Source organism: Podarcis gaigeae (genome assembly GCF_964106915.1).
Source record: "Podarcis gaigeae genome assembly, chromosome: 13".
In the NCBI taxonomy this organism is placed as follows: domain Eukaryota; kingdom Metazoa; phylum Chordata; class Lepidosauria; order Squamata; family Lacertidae; genus Podarcis; species Podarcis gaigeae.
In genome coordinates this window covers 54,049,159-54,075,230 of record NC_139689.1, presented here as the reverse complement: position 1 = coordinate 54,075,230, position 26,072 = coordinate 54,049,159, and the positions used below count along the sequence as shown (strand labels likewise).

The 26,072-nt window shown below is 42.1% G+C and overlaps 1 protein-coding gene and 3 long non-coding RNA genes across 9 annotated transcripts in view; 2 read left to right on the top strand and 2 right to left on the bottom strand.

The window, feature by feature from the left end:
• Nucleotides 1–26,072, bottom strand: part of EPB41L4B (erythrocyte membrane protein band 4.1 like 4B) — a 143,265-nt gene that overhangs the window by 101,766 nt on the left and 15,427 nt on the right. For all 5 annotated transcript variants that reach the window (XM_083709281.1, XM_083709277.1, XM_083709279.1 and 2 more), the window contains exon 2: nt 118–222. In XM_083709281.1, coding sequence (XP_083565407.1) covers nt 118–222 — 105 coding nt within the window. The remainder of the gene's footprint in view (nt 1–117; nt 223–26,072) is intronic.
• The window catches only part of LOC310830322, a 28,878-nt gene continuing 9,253 nt past the window's right edge, over nt 6,448–26,072 (top strand). The window contains exons 1-2 of the long non-coding RNA XR_014557583.1: nt 6,448–7,435; nt 24,507–24,613. This is a non-coding gene — a long non-coding RNA (uncharacterized lncRNA). The remainder of the gene's footprint in view (nt 7,436–24,506; nt 24,614–26,072) is intronic.
• LOC310830363 lies at nt 7,546–8,481 on the bottom strand. The gene is made up of 2 exons (XR_014557634.1): nt 7,812–8,481; nt 7,546–7,757 (listed from the first exon to the last, which is right to left on the bottom strand). It is a non-coding gene; the product is annotated as an uncharacterized lncRNA (long non-coding RNA).
• On the top strand, nt 12,863–14,510 carry LOC310830298. Of its 2 annotated transcripts, none has more exons than XR_014557556.1 (2): nt 12,863–12,934; nt 14,404–14,510. It is a non-coding gene; the product is annotated as an uncharacterized lncRNA (long non-coding RNA). The 2 variants fall into 2 exon arrangements; XR_014557557.1 differs by lacking the exon at nt 12,863–12,934 and adding an exon at nt 13,539–13,560.

The window sequence follows — 26,072 nt, the reverse complement described above, 5'->3', positions numbered from 1 at the left end:
GGGAAACAATGGTCCACCTGGCACACAACATTATATAAACAAGGTCTTCCTTATCAGAGCTTTTAGTATATGCTTCTAGACACCATAATTACCATAAAATAAAGCTCCTTTACATACCAAAATCTGGGATGTATCCATGAACTGAAGGCCAAAGTAATCCGTTTCCACAAGATCCAAATGGTACACAATCTGGTCAAATAAATCCTGCCCTTTTGCGTGTTTCTACAAGAAAGGATTACATAAAAAGGAGGAAATATAGTTACATGCATGTTTCACACAAACAATATTTATTTACTGACATCTGACAACTTCAACACAATATTGCGCATTCAGCTAACAGAAATGTAGTAAAGAAAAAGTACAACAGCATAACAAACTCAAGCTAATACAGAAAATTTAAGCAACTGGAGCAGCAACTACCTGTTCAAATAGACAGTAAAAGCAAACTGCTCTGAGTTAAAGATGCTTACAATAGCAGTTTTTAAATGCCGGGGGTGGGGTGGGGGGTGCCTAAATGGTGGCAAGAAGGTCTGGACTTCCTTGAAGTAGGTATTCCAAAGGCAAGGAGCCACCAAAGGAAAAGGGATCCTCTCTGGTCGCTCCTCACTATATTTCAGAAGGCAAGGGCACCCCTCAAAAAGTGCCAGACGATACTTTCAGGAAGCGGACAGATCAAAAGAGCAGAAGGCAGCCCAAGAAATATTTGGGTCCTAACCCATGAACGTTAAGACCAACACAGGCAAAGTAAGATTTCTTTGTCCAGTCCCTGTTTGTGACCTAGCTAGAGTGTTCTGGACTAACTGCAATTTCTGGACTCTCTTTAAAGGCAGCCCCACATAAAGTGCATTGCAGCAATCCAGTCTCAAGGTTACTGGCCCTCCTGATAGGAGTAGAAAATCACAGAAAAATTGTGTGTCCAGTCCCCAGCCCAAGAACTTATCCTGAAGCATACCAGGTATAAAAGCTACTGAGGGATCCAGTATAATCCACAATCTGTCTTCCTCCTGGTATAGATGATCCACCAGAGCAATTGAAATGGTTTCAACAGGCATCTCCATCACAAGTTAAGTCAGGCTCTGCCACTTACTTGAATGAAACCACTTTCCGGTCTGTCCCTGAACCATGTTTTTTAAACATTCAAAATAAATGTTACAGTGCATTAGATCCTCTTACTGAATTGGGATTTCTCCCCAGAAAGCAGTAAGTGAACAGGTCAAAACTCTCACGGGTCTTTTGATGCATTACTTGCCACCTGCAAACCCCTGCAAAGGCTTTCTTGCTTAACTTACTGGTGTGAAAAATATCCAAGTCTTCTCCAGGAAGAGATGTTAGAAAACCAGCATATCAAGAGCCTGCTTTGTTGACATCTGGTTTCCTGCATCAAGCAATCTTAATTTTATTTATTTTAAATATGAAGGAATATTCAAACACGTGAGCCCTCTAACTGCGTTCTAAAGCAGTGCAGCCCACATCAAGATTCTCCCCCTCTCTCTCTCTCTCTTGCACACTCACACATAAGCCAGGGCATCTGAACAGGATGGCACAAATGGCAATTATGAAAAAGAATACGAAGAACACATTTTTAAGGTTAACAAAAGGACCAATTAAGTCACCATGTTTCAAGCTAGTCCCTATAAACAGGTCAGCTATCAAAGAACACCAAGTTCAAAGAAAAAATATTCCCCAGCACATTCCCAGGAACAAAGGGAGAGGTTCTTAATTTTCAATAAAATTCTAAATATATATAATTAGTAAAAGGTAAAGGGACCCCTGACCATTAGGTCCAGTCGTGGCCGACTCTGGGGTAGCGGCACTCATCTCGCTTTACTTACAGCTTCTGGGTCATGTGGCCAGCTTGACTAAGCCACTTCTGGCGATCCAGAGCAGTGCACGGAAACACTGTTTACCTTTCTGCCAGAGCGGAACCTAGTTATCTACCGTATTTTTCGTTCTGCAGGACGCACCCAGCCATAGGGCACAGAGTGGAATGGCAGAGTGGATCTGAATCAGAGGGGCTGCTTCCAAACGCTACTAAGGCAGATTTTTGGCTCCCCCAGCAATTCTGTGATGAAACAAACACAGCTGCCCCCATTACATCTGGTTCAGCTCTCCTGTTTCTCTGGTGCTGCCTGGACTCCCCTCTCCTGCTTAGTCTGTTTGTGGCAGCATCACTGCTGGGCCTTTGTGACATCAGCCCTGCTCACACCAAAGGCTTCAGCACTTTCATAAAATACCTTCGTTCGTTGTAATAGAGTATTGTATGAGTTACTGCACGGCTTCTGGCTTTTAACATTTAAAAACATTTCTTCATCTAGTTGAGCCTCCACCTGGCGCGGAGCCCGCCCACTGCTGCTTCGGAAGCAGCAACAGGGGCGGCGGGCTGCGCTCCGCTCCAGGCAGCCTTCTCCCAGCGCGGAGCAGCCCAGTGTATTAGGCAACTGGGCTTATAAGACGAAACCCCAAATTGCAGCTGCCAATTTGGGGGGGGGGTCATCTACTACGCCGAAATCTACGGTAAGTTACATTATAGTCCAAAGGCTATTCATCAGGAAATAAGGATTTGTTTTTAATTACGTAGCATGAGGTTTAATATGCAGTGTTTTTTTGATAAATGAATTCTATTAATCCATTCACAATGTCTTGCTCTTCCAGAGGCTTCTGTAAGATTATTTGGGGCAGTTTTTCTAACAAGAAGATAACAAGAAGATGCTTGTTTTTGCAGCTCTCAAAAGTGTGAATTTGTGTCTGCAAAGATAACATGCCTTTTCTTCACAGGAAAAATGTTATAAAATAAACATACAGAGTTGAGGAGAAAACCTTAATCCCATCGTTCCTTTGCAAATTTATATACACAGAACCAAGCCCTTGCCTCTGAAAGGCTAAGTTCCAAGAGGTTCAGTGAATGGATTGTTTGGAGTGGAATTAGCTAAATGTGAAGCAGTGAAAATGAAAGTGCAGCCTTGTGAGCAGAATATTCCACAAGTTTTGGGATCTTTGTGTATTAATTGTGCAAGTCAGTTGCATATCTGTGCACTTCAGACTTGAGGCAAGTGCTGAAGGCTCTTCGGGGCTGGCAACCTCTTCCCAATCCCACTGGGTCCCAACAACTGCACTCACACCCAACTGTACAGAATAGGCACCTGAATGCAGAAGCATAGCCAAAGGGGTGGAAATAATAACTGGGATCTGGAAGTCCTTGAAGTGCTTGCAGGTCAACGAAGAAGAGTTCACTGCTTCCAGGCCCTTCTTCCCAGGGCTGGCCTGACATTCTCCAAACAATAAAGTCTCACACCACATCAGTGAACAAACATGGATACATATGATGTAATATTATTGTTTTAGTTAAATAAATTGTTTAAATAGTTATTAAGGAAATGATTATTTTTCTCCTTCCAATAAAGTGCAGGAGAAAAGTTGTCCTAATATAAACAGTTATGAAACCTCACAATAATTCATAATTATTTGTCTATGTATTTCTTCCCCCCCGATTATTTATTGAATTCTATAACAATTAATAATACCAATCTCATTCATCATGTTATTTACAATTATTCTCCCTCCCCTCCTCTGGACTTCCCTCAACTCCCCCTCTGCTGAGTTATTTAGTTTTATATCTTGTATCCTGCTTTTCCTACCCAAAAATAAAACCCCTTATCATTTCTTTAAAATATCCGTTACTGAAATGAAGTTGTGAAAGTTTATTCAAATCCTGCCAGTGAATCCAGTCCATTCTGTTATTTCTGCAAATAAACAGTAAATGGTTCCCAGACTCTTTTGAAGTCCTTTTCGTCCTCTTGTAGTTTGTATGTTAGCTTAGCCAATTCTACATAGTTCCATCAGCTTTTGTTGCCATTGTTCCTTTGATGGTGTTTCTTCCGTCTTCCAATATTGTGCAATCAAGATTCTTGCTGCTGTTGAAGCATACACAAATAATGTCCATTTTTCTTTTGATAGCTCTTGATTTGAGATACCTAACAAAATGGCTTCAGGGTGTTTGACAAAATTCATTTTAAACGTTTTTGTGTTTTTTTCAATTCATTGTATATAATTTCCCAATATTTTTAATCTATTTGCCTCATCATCATCATCATTTATTATTTATACCCCGCCCATCTGGCTGAGTTTCCCCAGCCACTCTGGGCGGCATTCCCACCACATATGATAAAATGTTCCTTCCTTTTCCTTACATCTCCAACATCTGTTATTTTCTTTCCTAAACATCTTTGCCATTTTCACTGGTGTGATATACCATCTATACATCATTTTAATGTCATTCTCTCTTGATAGTATGCAATCTGTGAATTTTATATCAACTTTCCATAATTTTTCCCAACTTTCAAATTGGATGTTGTGTCCCACATCCTGAGCCCATTTAATCATAACTGATTTTACCTCTTCATCTTTGGTTTCGCACTCTAATAAAATACTACATGCTTATTTTAACAATTTAACATTCTCTTTCACTATTTCTTTTCGAAATCTGGAGATTGTATAACTTAAACCCCTTTTTATTGTCTTCCTTAAAAAATTTCATTTAATTGCCTATGGTGTAACCAACTTTGTAGATAGTCTTTCAGCTCATCATACTCTTTTAGTTTACCGTCTTCTTCTGTTAACAACTCTCTCTATATGTCAACCAGCTTACTTTTTTGGTCGACTTAAGTGAAAATGCTTCAGTGGGTGACAGCCACCATGGTGTTTTCCGCTCTAACAGATCTTTTTATTTTTCCCACACTCTTATTAATGACTTTCTTATTATACAGTTTGAAAAGCCTTTATGTGTTTTCCCTTTCCCATACCATAAATATGAGTATCTAAATTACTTTGAAAATTTATTATTTAAAAAATGAAATCTTATACCAGCAAGGACAAGTCTTTTTGTAAAAAAATTAAAAAATGATTAAAATCAAGTCTTACTGATTAGTTATTTAAATCAAATCCACCCTGTTTGCACTGGCAGGGTAACTCTTCCAACATTTGCAAATCAAAGCACTGGCATAGCCCCACCCACCTGCGCCTGGGGGGCTGGAGGTGCGCTTGCATGTGCTGTGCCATGGGGTAGAAGTGGGCAGGGTGTGCCACCGGAGTGAATGGGAAGTGAGAATGCCCCTTGTCTGGTCCTCTCGCCGTTGGGCTAGGCAGGGCTGCCCAAGATAAGTCTGAGGTCTAGTTTCGGACCAGGTGGTTTGCTCTGGGGAGCCGGGTTTGGGGGGGTGGCTGTGCACAGAGGGCGCCTGGAGGGGCCGCATGAAGTTTTCCCAAAAACAACATGATCAGGAAGGTTCTCTGACACTTTACATTTCCATGGGAAATTGTTCATTGAATGTGTTTGTCTAGTAACAGTGAGGAAGAGTGAGTGACCTGCACACTGAATCCCTGAGGGCACCTGTCTCCTGGGCTCTGCCTGCCATCTCTCCCCTCTTTTCCTGAGGCTCTTTGTGGGAAGAAGGCAGGAGCACTGGTGTAGCATCCCCTGCTTGTGCCATGGAGGCAGGGGGTCCCAAATGGGCAAGGGACACCTGGCAGGGGTGCAGCTGGTGTGTGCCGACCCGCAGAGCACCCCAGCTGCGTTTCACATCAGCACTGGGTCTGCTGGAGGGCACCCAGGAGGGATGCAGCTGTTTGGCACCCTGCAGCCCCAGTGCTGTCCTGGGTGCCCCGCCTCCCCACCCCTCCCTTCCTATGCTACTAAATCAAAGAAAAAATAAAATTACCACCACCACATGAAATAAAACCAGAGATAGAAGGATCATGAATTCAAATATTTGCTGCTTGCTGCCTTTTGATTTATTTATTTTACTTAAAAAGGGGTGTATGGGGTGGGGGGAAGGGTAGTACCGATGGTGGGGGAGATTTTGTGTTCTTTCTGGAGTAGTCTGTCCACCTTTGGGCTCTACGCTGCACTCAGTTCTCACCTGTGGTTCCTAGAAGCTGTCAGCATATGACAGCGGCCACATTGCAGGAAACGACTTTGACTTGCCGGCTGACCAGGTGAGGGGAGCTGATGGGTCTCAAACACTTCCCTGCATGCAGAGACAGGTTCTGGTGGATTGAGTAGTAGTACCTTACAATCCCACCAACATAATGAGGAAGTAGACCTCAGCTAGTTGGACTGGAGTCTAAAAACCAGAGGTGGACCACCTTCAAAGAATTATCCCTAAGGTTAGCAGACACAGACCTAAAGAGACGAGTGGACCAGATCTTAAGCCATTGAGAATCTTTCAGTTCACCCACAGAGTCCTTCTTCCACACTGATTTCCAAGTGGCAAGGTATCAGGAGTGGGAAATGTATCACACTGCAGTGGGTTGAAATAGATGACCCTTTCGGTCTTTTTCCAATTCTCTGATTCAAAGTTAATCCTATTTCAATATGAACACATACATAAACAGAGGGGCATGAAAATTCATATTCATATTTTCAAATACCTACCACCACCACCCCCGAAAAACAATGTCAGTTGCTTCATTTAGAGTTATGAAATATTTTTCGATTTGCATGTTTAATGAGTAACCACAACCTGGACTAGAGAACCCTGTTGAGCCTGTTATTCCACATAAAGCACAGATGACTGTAATGAATTTGCAATTTTAAAAGTGTAAGATTACTGCCTGATAAAGTTCAGAGTATGACTCACACTGTTGACTGACTTGGAGGGCAAAAGGCACGTTTCCAACATTATGTTGAGGGTTAACTTGGTTTTACAAAGCCTTGAGAAGTTACAGTTACAGAACTTGAACACCAGTAGCTTTGTGCATCTAACGCTTAACTAAGTTATGTAAGAGAATGGTTTTCTTAGATGAGTAATAAATTCTGAAGTACCTAAAAATCAGCTGGAGAGGAACTCATGCTTCTAGATTTCCCCTAAAACTAAGTGCATGATGGTGGGGAGAAAATATACCCCTTGTACTTTTTGTAATTCTGCAAGAATTTTGTGGCTGTCGAGCCGTGCCCTCTGGGCCCTTCTCATTACTTACATGGTATTTGCTAATTTCTGCGGCATGCAGAGATTTTCCCAAGTTTAATTAAAGTGTGCAGAGTAACGTGAACATATAATTCCAGATGTGGCTCCCAAGGACAACACATCCTACTGAACAAAATGCAACTTGGCATACTCAAAATACGTTGAAGCCCCCATGCATACTTTTAATTCCACAGGAGCATGAACACATAACTTCAGTTTTCTGCATGGGCGTTTGTAATGATTATTCCACGCTTGTTACTGTTAACTAGGTACTTCTTGTTGTACAAGTTATAACTGGTACAAGGCTGCTTTTTTTCTAGGACGCTGAACTCTGCAGAGCTTGTGTTTCCTGTAAACAAGAGGAGTGAATCTCAATACGGGAGCCAGGCTGCCTTGCACTCAGGGACTCCGCTTTCCCTCTGTTCTGCAGTCAGCCATGCAACCAGATCCAGCCACTTTACACATTCGGAAAGGTGATATAATTGTTGCATTTAGGATTGGTTTACAGGACTTACACTGGGCCTTTTCTGTCCATTTACTAACTAACTTTTGGGCCGCCTGCATTGCATTGGCAGCAGTCGTAGGAAGGAAACTTTTATTGGTAATTGGGGGGGGCATTTTCTGGGGGCCACTCTATTCTCTTCGCAGCACTCTGTTGGCTGAAAGTTAACTTTAGAGCTGGGAGCAGTGGCAAAAAAAAAGGAGGGCACAAGAGAAGGATAAACTAGACACAGAGGGCTGCATAAAGGACAGTGTTACAGTGGGTTTTGTACGTGAACTCAATCAGAGCTGCAGCTGGGGGGGGGGCAGCCAGGATTTCTGTCCTGGGTGAAGCTTCCTGGGGAGCACCATTGAGGATCCCAGCCCCCCTGCATGTCTGTGCTTCAAATGGAGAGGAATATGAAAAAGTGAACAGCAGCCACCAGCTCTTACTGTCCCCTTTCCCCATGAGGCTGAAGGTGCCTTATTTACAGTGTGATGCAGGGAGAGGGAGAGCTGGAAAATCTGGAGAGTCTGTCTGCAGTGAAGCGGAAGATAGGCTCCCTGTGAGAAAGAAATTCTGGAGGGGCAGGGAGCGGACGAAGAGGATCCGTTGCAGAGTTGGAAGGGACCTCGCATCCTAGCCCCCAGAAAGATCCTTCCTCCTTTTGCTTTTCCCTCTCCTTCACATCTCTGAGATCCATTAAAAGTGATGAAGAGATCAGATCTCCTCACCTGGTCCTCTTTTTTGCAATATGATTAAACAATTTAAATGGCAAGTTCACAAGATAAGCACTTGGGAGTCTGGCTTGCTTCTGTGTGTTCTCTCTCTCTCTCTCTCTCTCTCTCACCCTGGGGAGGGTCTCTTGAGGTTCTGCTCTGGATCAGCCCCTCCCTTCAGGGTGTGATTCCTTAAGAGGGACCAACTGCCACCTTGTTTCTTGCCTCAAGACTTGCCTCATGTTGTTGTATTTAGTTTCTCCCATTATGTTATTTTGTTAACAGTTTTCTTTATTATTAAAGCTCAGTTTACATTTACATGAGCTTCTTGTTTTTCTCAAAGAAAAAGAAACTGCTGAGGAAAGGTGTAGGATGTCCTAAACTGCGTGAGGGAGGAGATATTTCCCCAGTTTGCCAGGAGTTTTACACTGCAATCCTAAGCACTTTTACTGAGCAGTAAGTCCCACTGAGTTCAATAGGACTTACTCTCTGGTATGTACCTGATACTTCTGCTTCATTGACTACACAAAAGCCTTTGACTGTGTCGACCACGGCAAACTATGGCAAGTTCTTAAAGAAATGGGAGTGCCTGATCACCTCCTCTGTCTCCTGAGAAATCTCTATGTGGGACAAGAAGCTACAGTTAGAACTGGATATGGAACAATGGATTGGTTCAAAATTGGGAAAGGAGTACGACAAGGCTGTATATTGTCTCCCTGCTTATTTAACTAATATGCAGATTTCATCATGCGAAAGGCTGGGCTGGATGGATCCCAAGCCAGAATTAAGATTGCCAGAAGAAATATCAACAACCTCAGATATGCAGATGACACAACCTTGATGGCAGAAAAGTGAGGAGGAATTAAAGAACCCTTTATTGAGGGTGAAAGAGGAGAGTGCAAAATATGGTCTGAAGCTCAACATCAAAAAAATAAGCTCATGGCCACTGGTCCCATCACCTCCTGGCAAATAGAAGGAGAAGAAATGGAGGCAGTGAGAGATTTTACTTTCTTGGGTTCCGTGATCACTCCAGATGGTGACAGCAGCCACGAAATTAAAAGATGCCTGCTTCTTGGGAGAAAGGCGATGACAAACCTAGACAGCATCTTAAAAAGCAGAGACATCACCTTGTCAACGAAGGTCCGTATAGTTAAAGCTATGGTTTTCCCAGTAGTGATGTATGGAAGTGAAAGCTGGACCATAAAGAAGGCTGATCACCGAAGAATTGATGCTTTTGGATTATGGTGCTGGAGGAGACTCTTGAGAGTCCCATGGACTGCAAGAAGATCAAACCTCTCCATACTGAAGGAAATCAACCCTGAGTGCTCACTGGAAGGACAGATCCGGAAGCTGAGGCTCCAAGACTTTGGCCACCTCATGAGAAGAGAAGACTCCCTGGAAAAGACCGTGATGTTGGGAAAGATGGAGGGTGCAAGGAGAAGGGGACAACAGAGGATGAGATGGTTGGACAGTGTTCTTGAAGCTGCCAGCATGAGTTTGACCAAACTGCGGGAGGCAGTGGAAGACAGGAGTGCCTGGCGTGCTCTTGTCCATGGGGTCACGAAGAGGCGGACATGGCTAAACAACAACAACAACATGTACCTGATCATTCTCACAGTTGTTATTATTATTATTATTATTATTATTATTATTATTATTATTATTATATTTATATGTTTGTGCTGAGGAGAGCCCAGGAACATGCCTTCATCATATACAACCCCCACCCCCCAATATATAAATGTTATATGCAAAGAAAGAATAGCATTTCACTTCAGAACAGATAATTCAACTGTCAGTCTGTGAGTATTTAGAAAAGGATGCTGTGATCACTGAGACCCAGCATGAGTTTCTAAAAAATAATTGATGGAATTACAAACTTGTTGGATCAGGGGAATGCTGTGGACATAGTGCATCTTGATTTCAGCAAGGCTTTTGACAAAGTCCCCCATGATATTCTCACGAGGAAGCTGGTAAAATGTGGGTTGAATAAGGCAACAGGTGGATTTGTAGCTGGTTGACTGGAAAAAAGTGACCAGTGGTCTGCCTCAGGGCTCCATCCTGGGCCTGTTGTTCAGCGTCTTTATAAATGACTTGGATGAAGGAATTGAGGGGATGCTCATCCAATTTGCAGGTGAAACCAAACTGGGAGGGGGAGCTAATACCGCAGACAGAATCAGAATTCAAAATGACCTTAACAGATTGGAGAACTGGGCGCAAGCTAACAAAGTGAATTTCAATAGGGACAAATGCCAGGTTCTGCACTTGGGCATGAAGAACCAGGTGTACAAATAGAGGATGAGGAACACCTGGCTTACTAGAAATACATGTGGAAAGGATCTGGGGGTCTTGGTGGACCACAAGCTTAACATGAAAGTGTCCTTCCACCCAAGAAGAGGAACCTTCAGCCGCAACTCAATCTTTATTATTATGGACTTATCACTGGCACTGGGGTGCTTCAGAAAACGCCTTCATTAGAGGGTGTAAAGATATCAGAACTATTCACATGTGGTGGGATTGTTATAAACCGCAAGCATTCTGGAAGACTGTTGTTAGTGACAGAAGTTTGATTACAAACCATAACATTACTTACACCCCAACCTTGGTTCTGCTAACAGTTTTTAAGGTGATAGTGTTAATTTGACATACAAAGCACTAATCACCTTCCTTTACATTGCCACTAGAATACTACATAGCTCAAAATAGGAAGTCCCCAGGGAGAGTCTGCTGGTGCCTTCATTATCCACCTTTAGGAGCCAGGCAAAAACATGCCTCTTTAACTAGGCCTTTGGCTGATTAACATCCTATACTCCTTCAAATGTGTTAGTGGGAGTGGGGTGAGGTGAGGGGGTTATAGGTTTGTTTTGTACTTGTTTTTATTATGCATCTTCTGTTATTATCTTGTATTTTTGTGCTGTGATCTGCTCCGAGATCTACGGATGAAGGGTGGTATACAGATTTAATAATCATTATTATTATCATCGTGGGATGCGGGTGGCGCTGTGGTGTAAACCACTGAGCCTTGGGCTTGCCAAACGGAAGGTCAGCGGTTCGAATCCCCACGATCGGGTGAGCTCCTGTTGCTCGGTCCCTGCTCCTGCCAACCTAGCAGTTCAAAAGCACCTCAAAGTGCAAGTAGATAAATAGGTACCACTCCGGTGGGAAGGTAAACGGCGTTTCCGTGCGCTGCTCTGGTTTCACCAGAAGCGGCTTAGTCATGCTGGCCACATGACCCAGAAAAACTGTCTGCGGAGTGGACAAACGTCGCCCCCCCGCCCCCGGCCAGTAAAGCGAGATGAGCGCCATAAGCCCAGAGTCGTTCGCGACTGGACTTAACTGTCAGGGGTCCTTTACCTTTAATTATTATCATCACAGTGGAAAAAGAAAGTAGGGATACTGGCACTTTCAAAAAATTAACTAAGGACATCAAGGCATTAGAGGGAAAAGGAGAAGAGGATAACTTTATAGCGGCATTCTTTTATTACACACACAACTGACTGTCACTCAGAATGAGGTCCACCAGACTCACACCTGACTCTTTGGAACAATGTTTTCCCATGAGGAACCTGTATTTGGAGGGTGGGTGAGGTGGGTGAAGTGGGTGATGTTGGTTGGGAGGATTGTTATTACATGTTATTTTGAAAAATCAGTAAATTATATTAAGCACACACACACACCCCTCAACATTCTACATATCTGGGTAGGCCACTCTAATCAAAAATGCTTTTAGCTTGATATCAATAGACACACAAAATATACATGTAGACAGTGTGTGTGTGTGTGTGTGTGTGTGTGTGTGTGTAAGAAAAGAGAGAGAACATCCAAACACAAACACACACAGTTTGAAAGCTCCTGTTCAAAGTTTGGCTGGCAAAACTGACTGACAACATTCCAAATATTTACCTTGGCTTGATAATCTGATGATAATGTTAATATTTTTCCTTGAACTTTGTTATTTTATTGCATGTGCAACTGCACTCATCCTTGGTGCCTATTTTACTTTGTTTTTATATTTTGATTTTCATCTGTTACAATTGTTCTCTCTGTTTTATATAACATTATAAAATGAAAATTTAAAAAGAAATATTACAAAGAAAATGCCTTCCTCCTTATATCTCTCCAGGTTAATTCAGAGAGTTGAATTACTCCTTAATTACTCTCACACTGCAGTTTTGTTCCGTTCTCCAATATTTATGTCTCCATACCAAGTATGTTATCTGCTTCTCAAGCAGAGCCTGGACAGCCATCTGTTGGGGATACTTCACGTTTGGTTTTCCCATCATATCACCCCTTAACCTCCTCTTCTCCAGGCTAAGGGAGCTGGGCATGTTTAGCCTGGAGAAGAGGAGGTTAAGGGGTGATATGATAGCCATGTTCCAATATATAAAAGGATGTCACATAGAGGAGGGAGAAAGGTTGTTTTCTGCTGCTCCAGAGAAGCAGACACGGAGCAATGGTTCCAAACTACAAGAAAAAAGATTCCACCTAAACATTAGGAAGAACTTCCTGACAGTAAGAGCTGTTCGACAATGGAATTTGCTGCCAAGGAGTGTGGTGGAGTCTCCTTCTTTGGAGGTCTTTAAGCAGAGGCTTGACAACCATATGTCAGGAGTGCTCTGATGGTGTTTCCTGCTTGGCAGGGGGTTGGACTCGATGGCCCTTGTGGTCTCTTCCAACTCTATGATTCTATGATTCTATGATTCCCACACTGAGCATGGGAGTCAACAGAACAGCTTAACAAGGCACCCTCCAATTCCATGATTCGGCCCATGGTATGCTATGCTATGATAACACCATGTACCCACCCGGGAAGAGTGGCAGATGAAGTTGATGGAATACATGGAACTGGCGGAAATAACTGGCAGAATCCGAGACCAGGGAGAAGAGTCGGTGGAAGAAGACTGGAAAAAATTTAAAGATTATTTACAGAAATACTGCAAAATAAATGAATGTTAGAAAAATGTTGGAATGAAGTTATACGGCTTTAGCAGAAATGTTATAAGGAACTAAGTACAAATAGATTATTAATGTATTAAAAGGAAAAAATAAGGTTAGAATAAGTTATAAATTACAGGACAGAAAACAGAGGAAGATGGAAAGGAATTGCTGAAAAAGTTAATTGAAGCGGAATACAAAAAGGGAGGTGTGAGGAGGTAGTGGAAACAAGTGAATGAAAGATAAGATACTGAAATTATTGGATGTGTTTTAAATTGTGTTTGTTTTGTTAATTTAATGTTTTAGTGTTAGTGTTATGTAGTGTTTTTGTATTTGTATTTTATCGTATTGTTTTGTTTAATCCTTTCTCTTTCTTCTGTAGTCTCTAAACTGTTAATAAATATTATTTTTTTTAAAAAAAAGATAACACCATGGATGCAGGTTCATTCCCTATGAGGGACAGGTGAACATTCCTGGATTGCAGGGGGTTGAACTAGATGATCCTCAGGGTCCCTTCCAACTCTATGATCCCATGATCTCTGGGGCCTTGGTGTCGACTTAAAATAGAATGTGGATTGCAAGTAGCCTCATTTGGAGACTTTGTAGGGGTACAAAGAGATAGGCAGAAGTCCACATTTTGAAATTTAAATATAGTTTCCTTATTCAAGATCCAAATATCAGCCAAATGCAGTCGGACATAAATCATGAGCACGGGGCTCTTTACACCTGCATCCAAATTCACAGAAGCCTCTTCTCTGTGAACAAGCTCTCACATCGCTGGGATAAAATTTAAATGACCCCATCACAGAGGGCGATTGTGTGGATCACATGTGCTAAGTCTGCCTCCTGCCAGATGCATTGATTCCATGTGAAAGACCCACATGTCTGCCCCAACGCCACTTCAGGAACCCCTCATGGAAAAGTCTCTACGGGGTCTGGGGAATGTTGACGTATCCCAAAATACCAATATGAGTTTCTAGTACACTAGAATTTGTTGTATTTTTTAAACACTAGATGCATTATATTTCTGAAAAATACATTATCTGTGACACCTGCAGAATGTGCTCAACAGCTGGTTGTTATGCACCTTAACATATACATAATGCATGTGCAGGCATGAACATGTATGCTAAACTCTTCTGAATAACATAAAAGTTACATTTAGGGGCAAATCAGCATGTTCTGATGACTCTGTCAACCAATTAGTACATGCTATTAGGAAATGTGCATGCTTGGAATAAGAAATTGTAGTGTATATCAATAGTTTAAGTTTGCTTTCTGCTAATTTACTTTATCTTTATTATAGCCAATCAACTCTGCTACACAAACCTGTCGCAACAACAACAGAATTGACAAAAGTTAAAAATAGGTCTCAGGAAGAATGGATAAATGGATTCTGAATGGACAGCTGAATACCTGCAGTATATACCATCTGTTTCCTAGGCCAACTTGGAAGAGGACTGATGCCTGAGAATGAGGTACAAGGGACAGCTGCTTCACACAGCATGCAATGTCATGTGTGCTTCGCCCCCGCATGTCTGCATAGCAAGGACCCACAGCTTATCACAGTCCTCTGTTCATTGCACCTGTAAGGCGCACATAGCAAAACATGTTTGTTGCAAACTGCCTTTGGAGACAATAGTAAAAACACTACTGTACCAGTCTAAATTATAGCATCATGGTACACTGTAATCAGAACTTAAGAATCCTTTAGCTGGGTCAGAAACAAAGTCTATTTTGTCCAGGATTCTGTGTCTAATACTGGCCCCTGGAAGATCACGAGCAGGGCATTGTTCTGGCTCCCACTTGAAGACACAGTACTCTTGGCTCCTTTTTCGCCAAATGCAATGGCTAAACAAAGATCAGGTTACAAGGTGTGCAATCAGCAGTTATATCAGTCCTAATGTTCATGGCTAGGCATAACTAAGACATTGTCCCAATGCTTCGCATGCCCCTGCAGCTCCCCTTTTGAAGAGCCCACTGGGGCTTTCTGGAGAGTAGGCTGGAACGGCTTGTGCTGGCACAGCTAGCACCACATCCTTGGATATGGAGACAGAGTCTCACAGCTAATTTGCTGTCTGTTCCGGCCTCAGCTGCCAATCCAGAGGCAATGGGAAATAGGGCTGAAGTCAAACCAGGGGGCTCTTCCTCAGCTCTTGGGATGTCCAATTGTACTGGGGATGAGACCTCCATTTGACAACCAACCTGGTCCCTCCCCAGTGTCAAGATCAGCACCTCCCAAGCCAATGGGCCCCTTCCCAGGATCCAATTCCACAGTCCTGTCCTGTTCCTTCTCTCCTTCTGACCAGCTCTGCCAAGAAGTCTCCATGTGGCTCATAAGACTGAACCTGGGACCTTTTACATGCACACCATGTGCTTCTCTACTGAGTCACAGCCCCAATGTACGCTGCAGTAACAGCAATCCCTGCACTCCACTAGGGCTGGATGGTATCTGGCTTTCAACATCACAATATAACACCAGCTAAACATTGCAGTATACCAATATATCACGATGTCTGAAATAAGGATGGAGCTCCCTCCCCGCTGGGCCCGCCTCCTCCGTTGCAACACGCTTACGTGGTCAGGCGGGGCCAGCTCTGGGAGGAAATGGGCTTGGCTCTCTCTGCCCCTTGGTCCTCCATGGCAGTGCCGACGCTTCTTCCCTCGTCCCCGCTCTCCGGAACCTGCCATGACCCAAACTCTTCACGTGTGGCTGAAGAGAGACAGTGGTCAGTATTGACCTAACATATACCATCCACTGCCTTGACAGTCCAATCTGTAAAGTGAAGTTCATGACCGAAAAGCTGTTTCTCAAAGGGATGCCTCACCATGAGTGCTGTATTCCAGAGCATGCTGCCGCTAGGCCAATGCGCTCCCTTGAGCCCCAAAGAAAGAGACATGCTCACTGGGGAAACAGTGAGGTTCGTTCCGTGGTGGAGCTCTGCCCAGCACTGGTAGAGAGCGAGGGCAAACTCTGTGTCCAGGTTCTGTGGTTCATGGTTGTGTTCGCAGCCTCTGATGTTTGAGGAACCAAGCAACAGAAGGAGGGCAGTTCTGGAAAACGGCAGCATGACACAGGCTGGGGTGGGACTGCCGACTTCCTGTTTTACCGCGGATCAAAGCGCGTGCACACCTGAGCTACTCGGAGACGGAGCAGTCACCGAAAGGGGTCTTTTGGGGGCTATGCAAGGGCTATGCAACCCTGGGAAAGCTCAAGAGGGGATCTTGAGCCTCAAGAAGCAGCGGTGGCATCAGAAAAAGAAATCTCCTATCCCCTTTCATGTTTTACTATGAAAGGGTGGGGGTTCCTTAGACTCAAAAGAACCACCACTCTCCCCCCCCAGTGAAAAGCCTCAGACCCGGAGTGATCTCAACAGCAGTAAAACGTCCTCAGGGAGGCTTGCCTGGTGCCTTCACTACATATCTTTAGGTGCTGGGCTAAAACATTAACTATATGTGGCCTTTTGAAAGGGGGCAGAATGTTTTTAATGTATTTCCCTCCCCCCCCCCTTTATTTTAATGTATCTATGTGGAAGAATCCATCTGTCTGGTTGGTTGTAAGTCACTCTAGGTTACCCTTGGCAAAATAAAATGACTAACAAATTTAAATAATAATAATAATCTGGCCAATGGATGATATGGAAACTAGAAACAACATCTGAAGACAGCCCTGTTTAGGGAAGCTTTTAATGTTTGATGCATTACTGTATTTTAATATTGTGTTGGAAGCCGCCCAGAGTGGCTGGGGAAACCCAGCCAGATGGGCGGGGTATAAATTGTTGTTACTATTATTATTATTATTATTATTTAAAAATACTCACCATAAATGTCAATGGTCTCAACTCACCAGTGAAACAACAAAGAATCGAGCTACTGCTCAAATGGAAAATCCTAAAATAATACACCTACAGGAAACGCACTGTAAGAAGCAAATGGATAGAATTCGTTGTCTCAAAGGCTTTGATGTCCAAATCTCATCTCCTGGCACATCAAAAGCAAGAGGGATAGCGGTGCTGATTTCCAACAGTCTGATTTTTACCCTCAAGGGAACTTTGACAGACAAGAGAGGCCCCTATGTCAAAGGCCCAAGGAAAGGCATCACACCAACTATAGCCTCACTTTGCTCTCCGAACAAAGGACAGTTACAATTTCTCCGACTCACTCTGCAAGAACTATCTGGATTCCAGGAAGGCATGGTGCTATTAGGAGGGGAATTAAATCTTGTATGAGATCCCCACCTGGACAGAACCGGTCCCACTGTAACCAAGTCATGAAAAAAACCCTCAGCATTGGAAGCCATACTTTGCGAACACAACCTGGCAGACATATGGAAAGAGCTCCACCCAACTACTAAAGACTTTTCATTTTTTCAAGTTGTTACTCATAATACTCCTGTCTCAATTTTGTCATGATTTCAACATCAGACTTTCAAAGAATTGTTGAATCAAAGATTGGTTGTCACACTGTTTCCGACCACGCTCCAGTGGGGGCCACCTTACGTCTCCAAGAAAAACCCAAGTCATATCATCTTGCTGGAGATTTCCTGCAATTCTCCTACCGAATAAACCAGCAACAGACCACCTCTTTTCAGAAATAAATAACTACTTGGATATTAACACCACAGAGAGAATGCCTCTTGCAACAGTCTGGGAAGCTCTGAAGGCATCATCAGGGGACCTGCATTAGTGAAGCGACAGCAATCAAAAGAAAGGCTGCCAAAGAATCAGATCACCTCCTACTGGAAATAAGGCAGCTTGAACTAAAGAGGTGGCAGGAAGAAGACTTTAAGGACCTTGAATGCTAGGAGAGCAGAAGTCACAGCCTTGGAAACATAAAAAATCTCTACAAATTTGCTTTTCCTCAACCAAAAATATTATGAACATGGTGATAAGAAGTCTAAGATGCTTGCTAACCGTATTCAGAAAAGAATGAACATTAAGAGAGTAAACCAGCTAAGGGATAAGGTACCCTTAAATATGATGATAACAGTAAGTATATTATGTTTAGATCCTATCACCACCTGCATTACCGAAACTAAATGACACCCACGGGGAGTATTTAAACCAGCCTATAGATGAGGTAGTCGCAGTAATAAAAAAACTGAAGGGGTATAAAGTTAAGACAGTTACACTGCAAACTTCTATAAGTGATTCAGTGAGATTCTGATCCCAAGATTAACCTCTCTGTTTAATGATATTCTTTCAGGTGGTCAAGTACCAATCTCCTGGAAACACTCTATAATAATAGTTATATAGGGTTGCCATATTTCGTATTTTTGGCAAAGTTTTGGGGCATTTATTTATTTTTTAATATAATTTTTATTAACTGGCCAATCACATCAAATTAAATCACATCATATAAATTCCAAATTACAAAGCCAAATTTTTAAAATTTTGTTGGGGGAACCCATACTTCAAGATCCAAAGGGGGATTCAGATCATCTTCTTATTACTGCGTTAATGTCCAAATCAGTCCCAATCAGTCCAAACAAAGTTCATAATTCTATCCAGTCTTATCTTAGTGTTGCCACATCATATCTTGTTCACATAATTTCTCTTTTTCCTTTACGATCTCTTCTGTTAGTCTCCTTAAGCCGATAGCAAGTATAATATTCCTGTGTGGATTTCCCGTTCCTCCACTAAGTCCAGATGGTTTCCATATATCTCCTTCGTAGATAACATCACTCTTTCCATCGTAAATTTTGGCATTTGTCGCTCTTAAGTCCCACCGATAAGTTGATTCACGATATGTAAACAACTCTATTTCTCTCTTTCTCCTCCCAGACCCAAGAGCTCCAACAATGCCTCCCAAAATGGCGACGGCATTTTTGACTGCGTCACTCCAAAACTCTTAGCTTTCCAGCTTCATCTTGAAACATTGCTTTGGATCAAAAGTTTATCTCTACACAGCCTTAAATCCACAGCTTAAGTCCTTAATTTCTGACTCATTAGGGAAGGGGATTCTTGTTAAATCTATGTGAGTTTTGGAGCATTTATTTATTTATTTTGCCAAAGTGGTTGAGCTATTTCTTCCCTGGACGTTTCAGTTTTCCACCCGGATGCTGCTTCCAAGGGCCAAATCCTGGCTATGTCCAGGAAATTCAGGACCTATGCCAGCCCTAAATTATACCCAAGCCAGGGAAAAATCAAGATGCTAAAATCTTTACTGCAAGCCTCAACACGTTTATTTCTTCATAGATCAAGCTGGGTCCATACCCCAGAGACAGATCTGTGACCCAATTTTCCGTCTACGAAATGTTATCCATCCAAGCAAAAGCAAAAATTTACCACTAGCAGTCACATCAAGAGATGCATATAAATCCTTTGATTGAGTCAACTGGCAGTTCCTATAAGGGTTGTTGCCAAAAATGAATATGGGGCTATATTTTATGAATTCTATCATGAGACTATACAAAAACTCATACGCTCAGGTTAGGGTAACTGGTATAGACTCTGAAGCCTTCTCCACTGCAAGAGGGGTGCGAAAGGGATGCCCTCTGCCACCCCTCTTGTTTGCCCTCTCAATTGAACCAGTGGACCTCTCCATTAGAAGCCATTTGGAGATAAAAGGAGTAGAAATTTAAAAATAAGTACATAAAATAAGCCTTTTTGCAGATGATATAGCAAAAATAATGTTTTCTAACCCAAAAGATGCAATGCCTGTATTAATGCAAGAAATAGGCAATTGTGGTGTAGTGGCTGGATTAAAAATCAACAAATCCTAATCAGAACTAATATATATAGGCATTCCTTCACCATTCAAAATCAGACAGGTTTTAAAACCTGCCACAAGGTAATAAAATATTTGGGAGTGCAGATAACTAAAAATCTATCAGCTCTAAGGAAAGCAAACTTCACACCAGTATTCCTACAGGTGCAAGAAAGTCTTGAATATTGGAAAGACCTACGTTTTTCATGGTCGGGGAGCACAGCTGCAGTAAAGATGGCTATCCTGCTGAAAAATTCATTTTTCTTTCAAGTGCTGCCGATTATGATTACACCCAAACAATTTAAAATTTGGCAGTGCTCAATAAACAAGTTTATTCAAGACGGGGGGAAAGCACGACTAGGCTCCAGAATTATATATGGAAGGGTCCAAAATGGTGGGCTCAGAATCCCACATCTTCAAACTTATTACAATGCCTTCCAACTAAAGCATGTCACTGAACCATGGGCAAAAACGTAAACCATGTATAAATATAGACATTTCAGATCCAGTATATAGAGCATATCCCTTTCTACCCTCCTCACTCACTAAAACCCATACGATTGCGTACCCTGTCCTCTGCACCACATGTGTGGAAAGCAACATTTAAAAAACTGGCTCCCCCACTATCTCCCCTTATCCCTCTTTGCTTTCACCCATCTTTTAAAGAAACAGGACAATACTTAGATTCGAATGGTTGGGAACAGGTGGGCCTTTACAGATTAAAAGATTTTTATGCAAACAGTATCTCACTATGAAAGGAACAATTCATAGCTGCCATACCAAACCTTAAATGGCCATGGTACCATTTCAACCGGCTGTGAAGATTCCTGTTAAACACAGACATTTCAACTCAAGCAAACAGGAAACTAACAGCAATAGAGCACATCTTTTTTAACTTCTTTCCGCTCATAGCTTCCTCAATTTACAAAGCTCTAATAACACTAGAATATGGCTATTGTTCACAAAAATACCATGGGAAATGGACCTAGATGTGCAAATACCAATAGTCTAGTTTCTGCAAAAATAAGGGACGCTTCATTAAAACTTCTGCATAGGTAGCATTATACACCGGTGAGGCTGTCTTGAATATGTAAGGAAGTCAATCCCAATTGTTGGAGGGGATGTGCAGTCAGAGGTACATATTTCCATATGTGGTGGTGTTGAGACATCATCAAACCCTTCAAAGAAATAAGCTGAATATACAAAAAACAATGGAAGTGTCCCCTGCACTAGCACTACCTGGGCTTAGGATCCTGCCTGCTCCTGATTATTCCAAAGATGACCTCTTAGCCTTTCTAATGACTGCTGCTCATACGGAGACAGCCAGATGTTGGAAAACAGGTGTTGGAATAACAAGAGTACAGTCAATGGCACTGGCTGAGAAACTAACATGCCAGGTGAGAGCAGCAAAGGGCAAACACAATCCATGTATTCCTCTTATATGGCAAGTGTTTATTGAATCCATAAATTCTTCAGGCAGTGGCAGAAATCCACCCAGCCCTCATGGGAAAATGCGGCATGATCTCTTAGAGTAATCAAATGAAACTTTAACACATGGCCTGATAAAAGTCTGTAATTTCATCAGGACAAGTTATTTGTTGTTTACTATTGTAACAACTGTTTTCTCAAAATTTATCTTCTGTACCATGAAAATAAATAAAAACTGTAGTTTTAGCAGTAGCAGCAGCAGCAGCAGCAACAGTCTCCCACTGAGGAGAGCAGGGATCCGCACATGCAGGCCTCTCCATCACCTGGAGTCTTCCCACTTCAGAGTTTCTCTCTACTTACTTGTCCCAAAGTTTTGTTAGCTTATAATAGAGAAAGGCTACAAGAGTTCAGGTAATTAGAACAGGCCCATGCATTGGGGTGGGGGCTATGACCTGCCATTTATGCCAGATTGACTCTCTTTTACAAAAATAGGCACAGCAGTACTGTACAAAGAATTTAGTGAATTGCCTCTTTTGTACGCGACTGTCATCAGCTGCATTTCCAACCTCAACGTAATCCTTTCATGTGTTAATGCTTAACATTCCATCTGGTTAAAACCAAATATCACTAAGGTAATATCAGTTTAGCCCAGTCTTTGACTACTGTTTTTGTGCCAAGATTACATGGTTTAACCTCTCAGGCAGCAGGCCCCAAATTGAACACTTTGTTCACATGGTTATAAAGGAGCCCTGGGTATTATTATGCAATTTCTTAACACTTGTTAAACCTTTTTCTTGTAGCAGCAATGAAAAGCAAATATTGTGTGTGACAACGAAGTAGGTTTTGAAGGAAATGAGCTTATTAAAAATACACCTTGCCTTAAATTCATGTAGTCATTCTGACATGGAGAAATGCTGATATGAACAGCCTTTAGTACTGTAAATAAATAAAGAGGTTGTGCAATTGCTAATCTAGCTTGCAGCAGCCCAAACATGCTAAAATGCAGCCGGCTGGGCCACAAGCTGGATGCATAACTAAGCAACCATGTCATCTATTCACCACACGCCAAACTGCACTGTGGGGGCTCACCAAACAGCTTGGAACCCGAGAACGAATCACAAGCAAGGCAATTTTGGGAGACAGGCTCTGCATCCAACTGGGCGGCTGTGTGCTGCTTCTGGCATCCATGAGCCGGGCTCAGGTCAAGAACTGAATCGGATCTAAGGGCCAGCTAGGAATGCAGCAGAAATATTCTGATGCAGATCACCTCTGGCTTCTTTGGGGAGATGATCCGTGTCTTCTGAAGCCAAACTGTCAGCCCACAGAGGCAGGTTGCTGAAGCCAAAACAAGAGTTTGCCTCTTCCTAAAATAAGTTTTGATGTGTTTGTTACATGGATTTCTGGGAATGATGTTGCTCATGCAGGGAGTAAATTATTTGCACTGCAAGCAGCAACCCAAAGCAAGGAGTCTCCAGCACTGACAGTAGAAGCTTGGAAGCGACATCATTCATCTTCAAGAGCCATCCTGCCAGGTGTGGGCAGGGCCCCTTCTGTCACAACTGCCTTATCAAAGAAGTCAGGAAGTTGAACTTCAAAATAAGAGCTTACGAAAGGCTCTTTTTTTGCAAGTGCTGTGTGGAAGTATCAGAATTTACTTCTTGAGCTAAATGCTTTCACAAAAACATTTACAGCTTTCATATCACTGCATGTTAGCCTGGATGCAGGAGAACAAATCCCACATATAAATCTGCCACCTGAAGTGATCTCCATAACACTTTCCCAACTGTCAAGCTGTTATTAGCCAACGGCATATATCCTGTTCTTCCAATTCCCGAACCTGTTTCTCTTAGCCATCCTTGCATGGGGACATTTTGTTCCTCCACTGAAACTAGCTTATACATCAATGCAAACAAAGATGTGATAAATTCATCAGAATCCACAAACCAACTGTGTGAGCTCCCCAAAATGCAAAATGGCAGATTTCACAGCTAGCAAGCAAGCAGGTATCTTACACTGCTTTCAGTCAAATCACTGAATTGTCTTGTCCCAGCTTGGAAAACTCACATTGGACTGATCTGGAATAACTTCTATTACATGTGTGAAGAAGATTGCAAAGAAGTAGAAAGAAAAAGAAAAGAAAAGAAAAGAAAAGAAAAGAAAAGAAAAGAAAAGAAAAGAAAAGAAAAGAAAAAGACGATTATAATTCCAAATAAACTTTTGGTTGGTTTTGTTCTCAACCAAAGGGTGTATATATCCTTACAACATACCAACATGCCCCCCCCCACGCCCCATATAATGCAGACTCTGGTTCCACTTGCATCCAGTCCGGATAATGGCTTTTATATCCCCTACATATGAGTCAACGGCCCTGACAAGAGTTAAAACACCTCAGTCCTGTTGTACTCCTATTTTTTGTTGAAATGCCTGAACTCTCTGATCAGTTCTGAGTATTTCCCCCAGTAACTCCCTTTATTTGCCTCTGGGAAGTACTGGACACTTGTTACGACCCAAACTTGTGCATTTTTACTCAGCAGTTCCACTCTGTTCAGTGGACTTGTTTTCAAATCAGGCTGCAATCCTACACCTCGTGGGTGGCTAACGTTTTATGGTCCTCCAAGGGCTGCAGTCACCCTTATTAGGTGCTGCATGCCAGTAGTGGCTGTGGGCAAAAGTGGCTATGACCACCTCACACTCTCTCATGCACTCTCATGCACACGCACACAGTCCCCTCTCCTCAGCCAACCTCTGCAGGTCAGAGCAGGGGCGCATTGCCCCATCTCCACTCTTCAAATGATCCAAGTGAGGGGTGAGGAAGGGGTGATTGGCATCCCAATCAGGGCACTGAGCTTTATCGCCCCAGGGCTGCGGTGTGTGAACTTTATTTTTGTTTCTGCCACTGCCACCAAAATTGGGGTGGGAGTGTCTTGGAAGGCCAGGGAAAAAATGCCGGTGTGTGTGGATCAGGACCCCAAACTGGAGGCTCGCCACTCCTGCTATACCTACCTTGAAATCTTAGTATAACTGCAGGTATAGATGCCTTGTTGCTAAGCAGAATTACATAATTCTACTGTATAAATATGAATGTGGACAAGGTTTAGAATCATAAGAAAAGGAACACTTAAAAAAGGATAGGTGACATGTCCCTCACAAACAAATGCAGCATTTTTAAACGATGCCAAGATGAAAATGAGGAATTTGGAAGGTATGTGGTAATCTTCAGGCAGTTGTTCTAGTTATTTTTTTAAGAGAAACCCTTTTAATATTTGCTTCAAGGCAGATGTATCTTGTTACAACAACTTAAAGGTCTTGGATCCAGGGTCTCATCTCCCAACCAGATGGTCCTCCTCTGATCACTGAAGATTAGAAGATTTAGGAGAGAAGTAAGTATGTCACCCTTTATACAACTAATTCAGAAAAAGAATTTGTCTGAAAATAACTTCTGAAAGCATTTTTAAGTCAAAATAAATCTTCCTAATCTTTATGAGAGAAATCAAGACAGCCTGTACAGACTCAGACATAGGAGATAAGGATTCAAATTAAGTTCAGGCATCAACTTTAGCAAATCATTGTATTACAGCCGCCGTTTCTTATCATTAAAACTATGCTGCCATTTAAAAAGTTTGCAAGAACGAGTAAGGAAAAGCCACTGTACAGTCTGGACAGCAACTTCTGGACAGGGTGAACTATAAATTGAAACGTATTCCAAAAATTATATTTACAAATTCACATATTCAGAAGGAATGACATTGCTGCTGCAACAACAACCACCTAAAGCAAGTTCTTTGGCCCTCAAGCAGAATGCAGAGTTGAAAGTCCAGTTCTAAGAGTGCCCAAAAAACATGCAGCTAAGTGCACCAGAAAGAAAAAGTCAGTTCTGACATATATATATTGGCTTCCTTATTTTCCCCCCTGAAGATCTCTGAATGCCTAAACGATGGTCAAGAATTGGCCACAAACCATGTTTTGACCTTCCTAGGCATGACTTGTAGTGTTATGTCGTGACCTTAGAAACCGTGATTGAACCAGGGTGGATAAAAATCAATGATTCTATATCATCTATATCTATATCTATATCTATCTAATCTTTTTTTATTATTTAAATCAGATTTTTTTTAAAAAAAATGCTTTTGGAGGAAAAATCTTTCTAAAGATGGTTTTCCATTTCAGTTACATTATAGTCCAAAGGCTATTCATCAGGAAATAAGGATTTGTTTTTAATTATGTAGCATGAGGCTTCATATGCAATGTTTAGATTTTTTGGTAAACGAATTCCATTAATCCATTCACAATGTCATGCTCTTCCAGAGGTTTCTGTAAGATTATTTGGGGCAGTTTTTTCTAATGAGAAGATATTATCACAGATGCTTGTTTTTGCTGTTCTCAAAAGTGTGAATTTGTGTCTGCAGAGATAACATGCCTTTTCTTCACAGGAAAAATATTATAAAACATACAGTGGTTTTTTTGTGGGGGGGGGTTGGTAGGGAAAATACTCATGTACTTTAAAAACCCCACAAAATTCATTGCTGTTAAATATTTTGGCTACATTCAAAGCTACTATCTCCACTTCACTGCTCAACATACAAATCAGTGTTATATCATACTAACTTCTGACAGCAAAATGCAGAGTATAGAATGAAAGAATCTTTATTTATCTTGGCACAAACACAGAACATAAACGCAAGGACTGGATAAATAGATAGCCAAGGTTATGTATATGCCAAAAGTCATTTTTCAAGTGACATAATGGTGAAGAAACCCTATTTATTATTTGGGGGGGGGTAATTTCATTATTTTATTTTAATTATTTCTATGTGAATTTATATCTATGGCTCGAGGCAG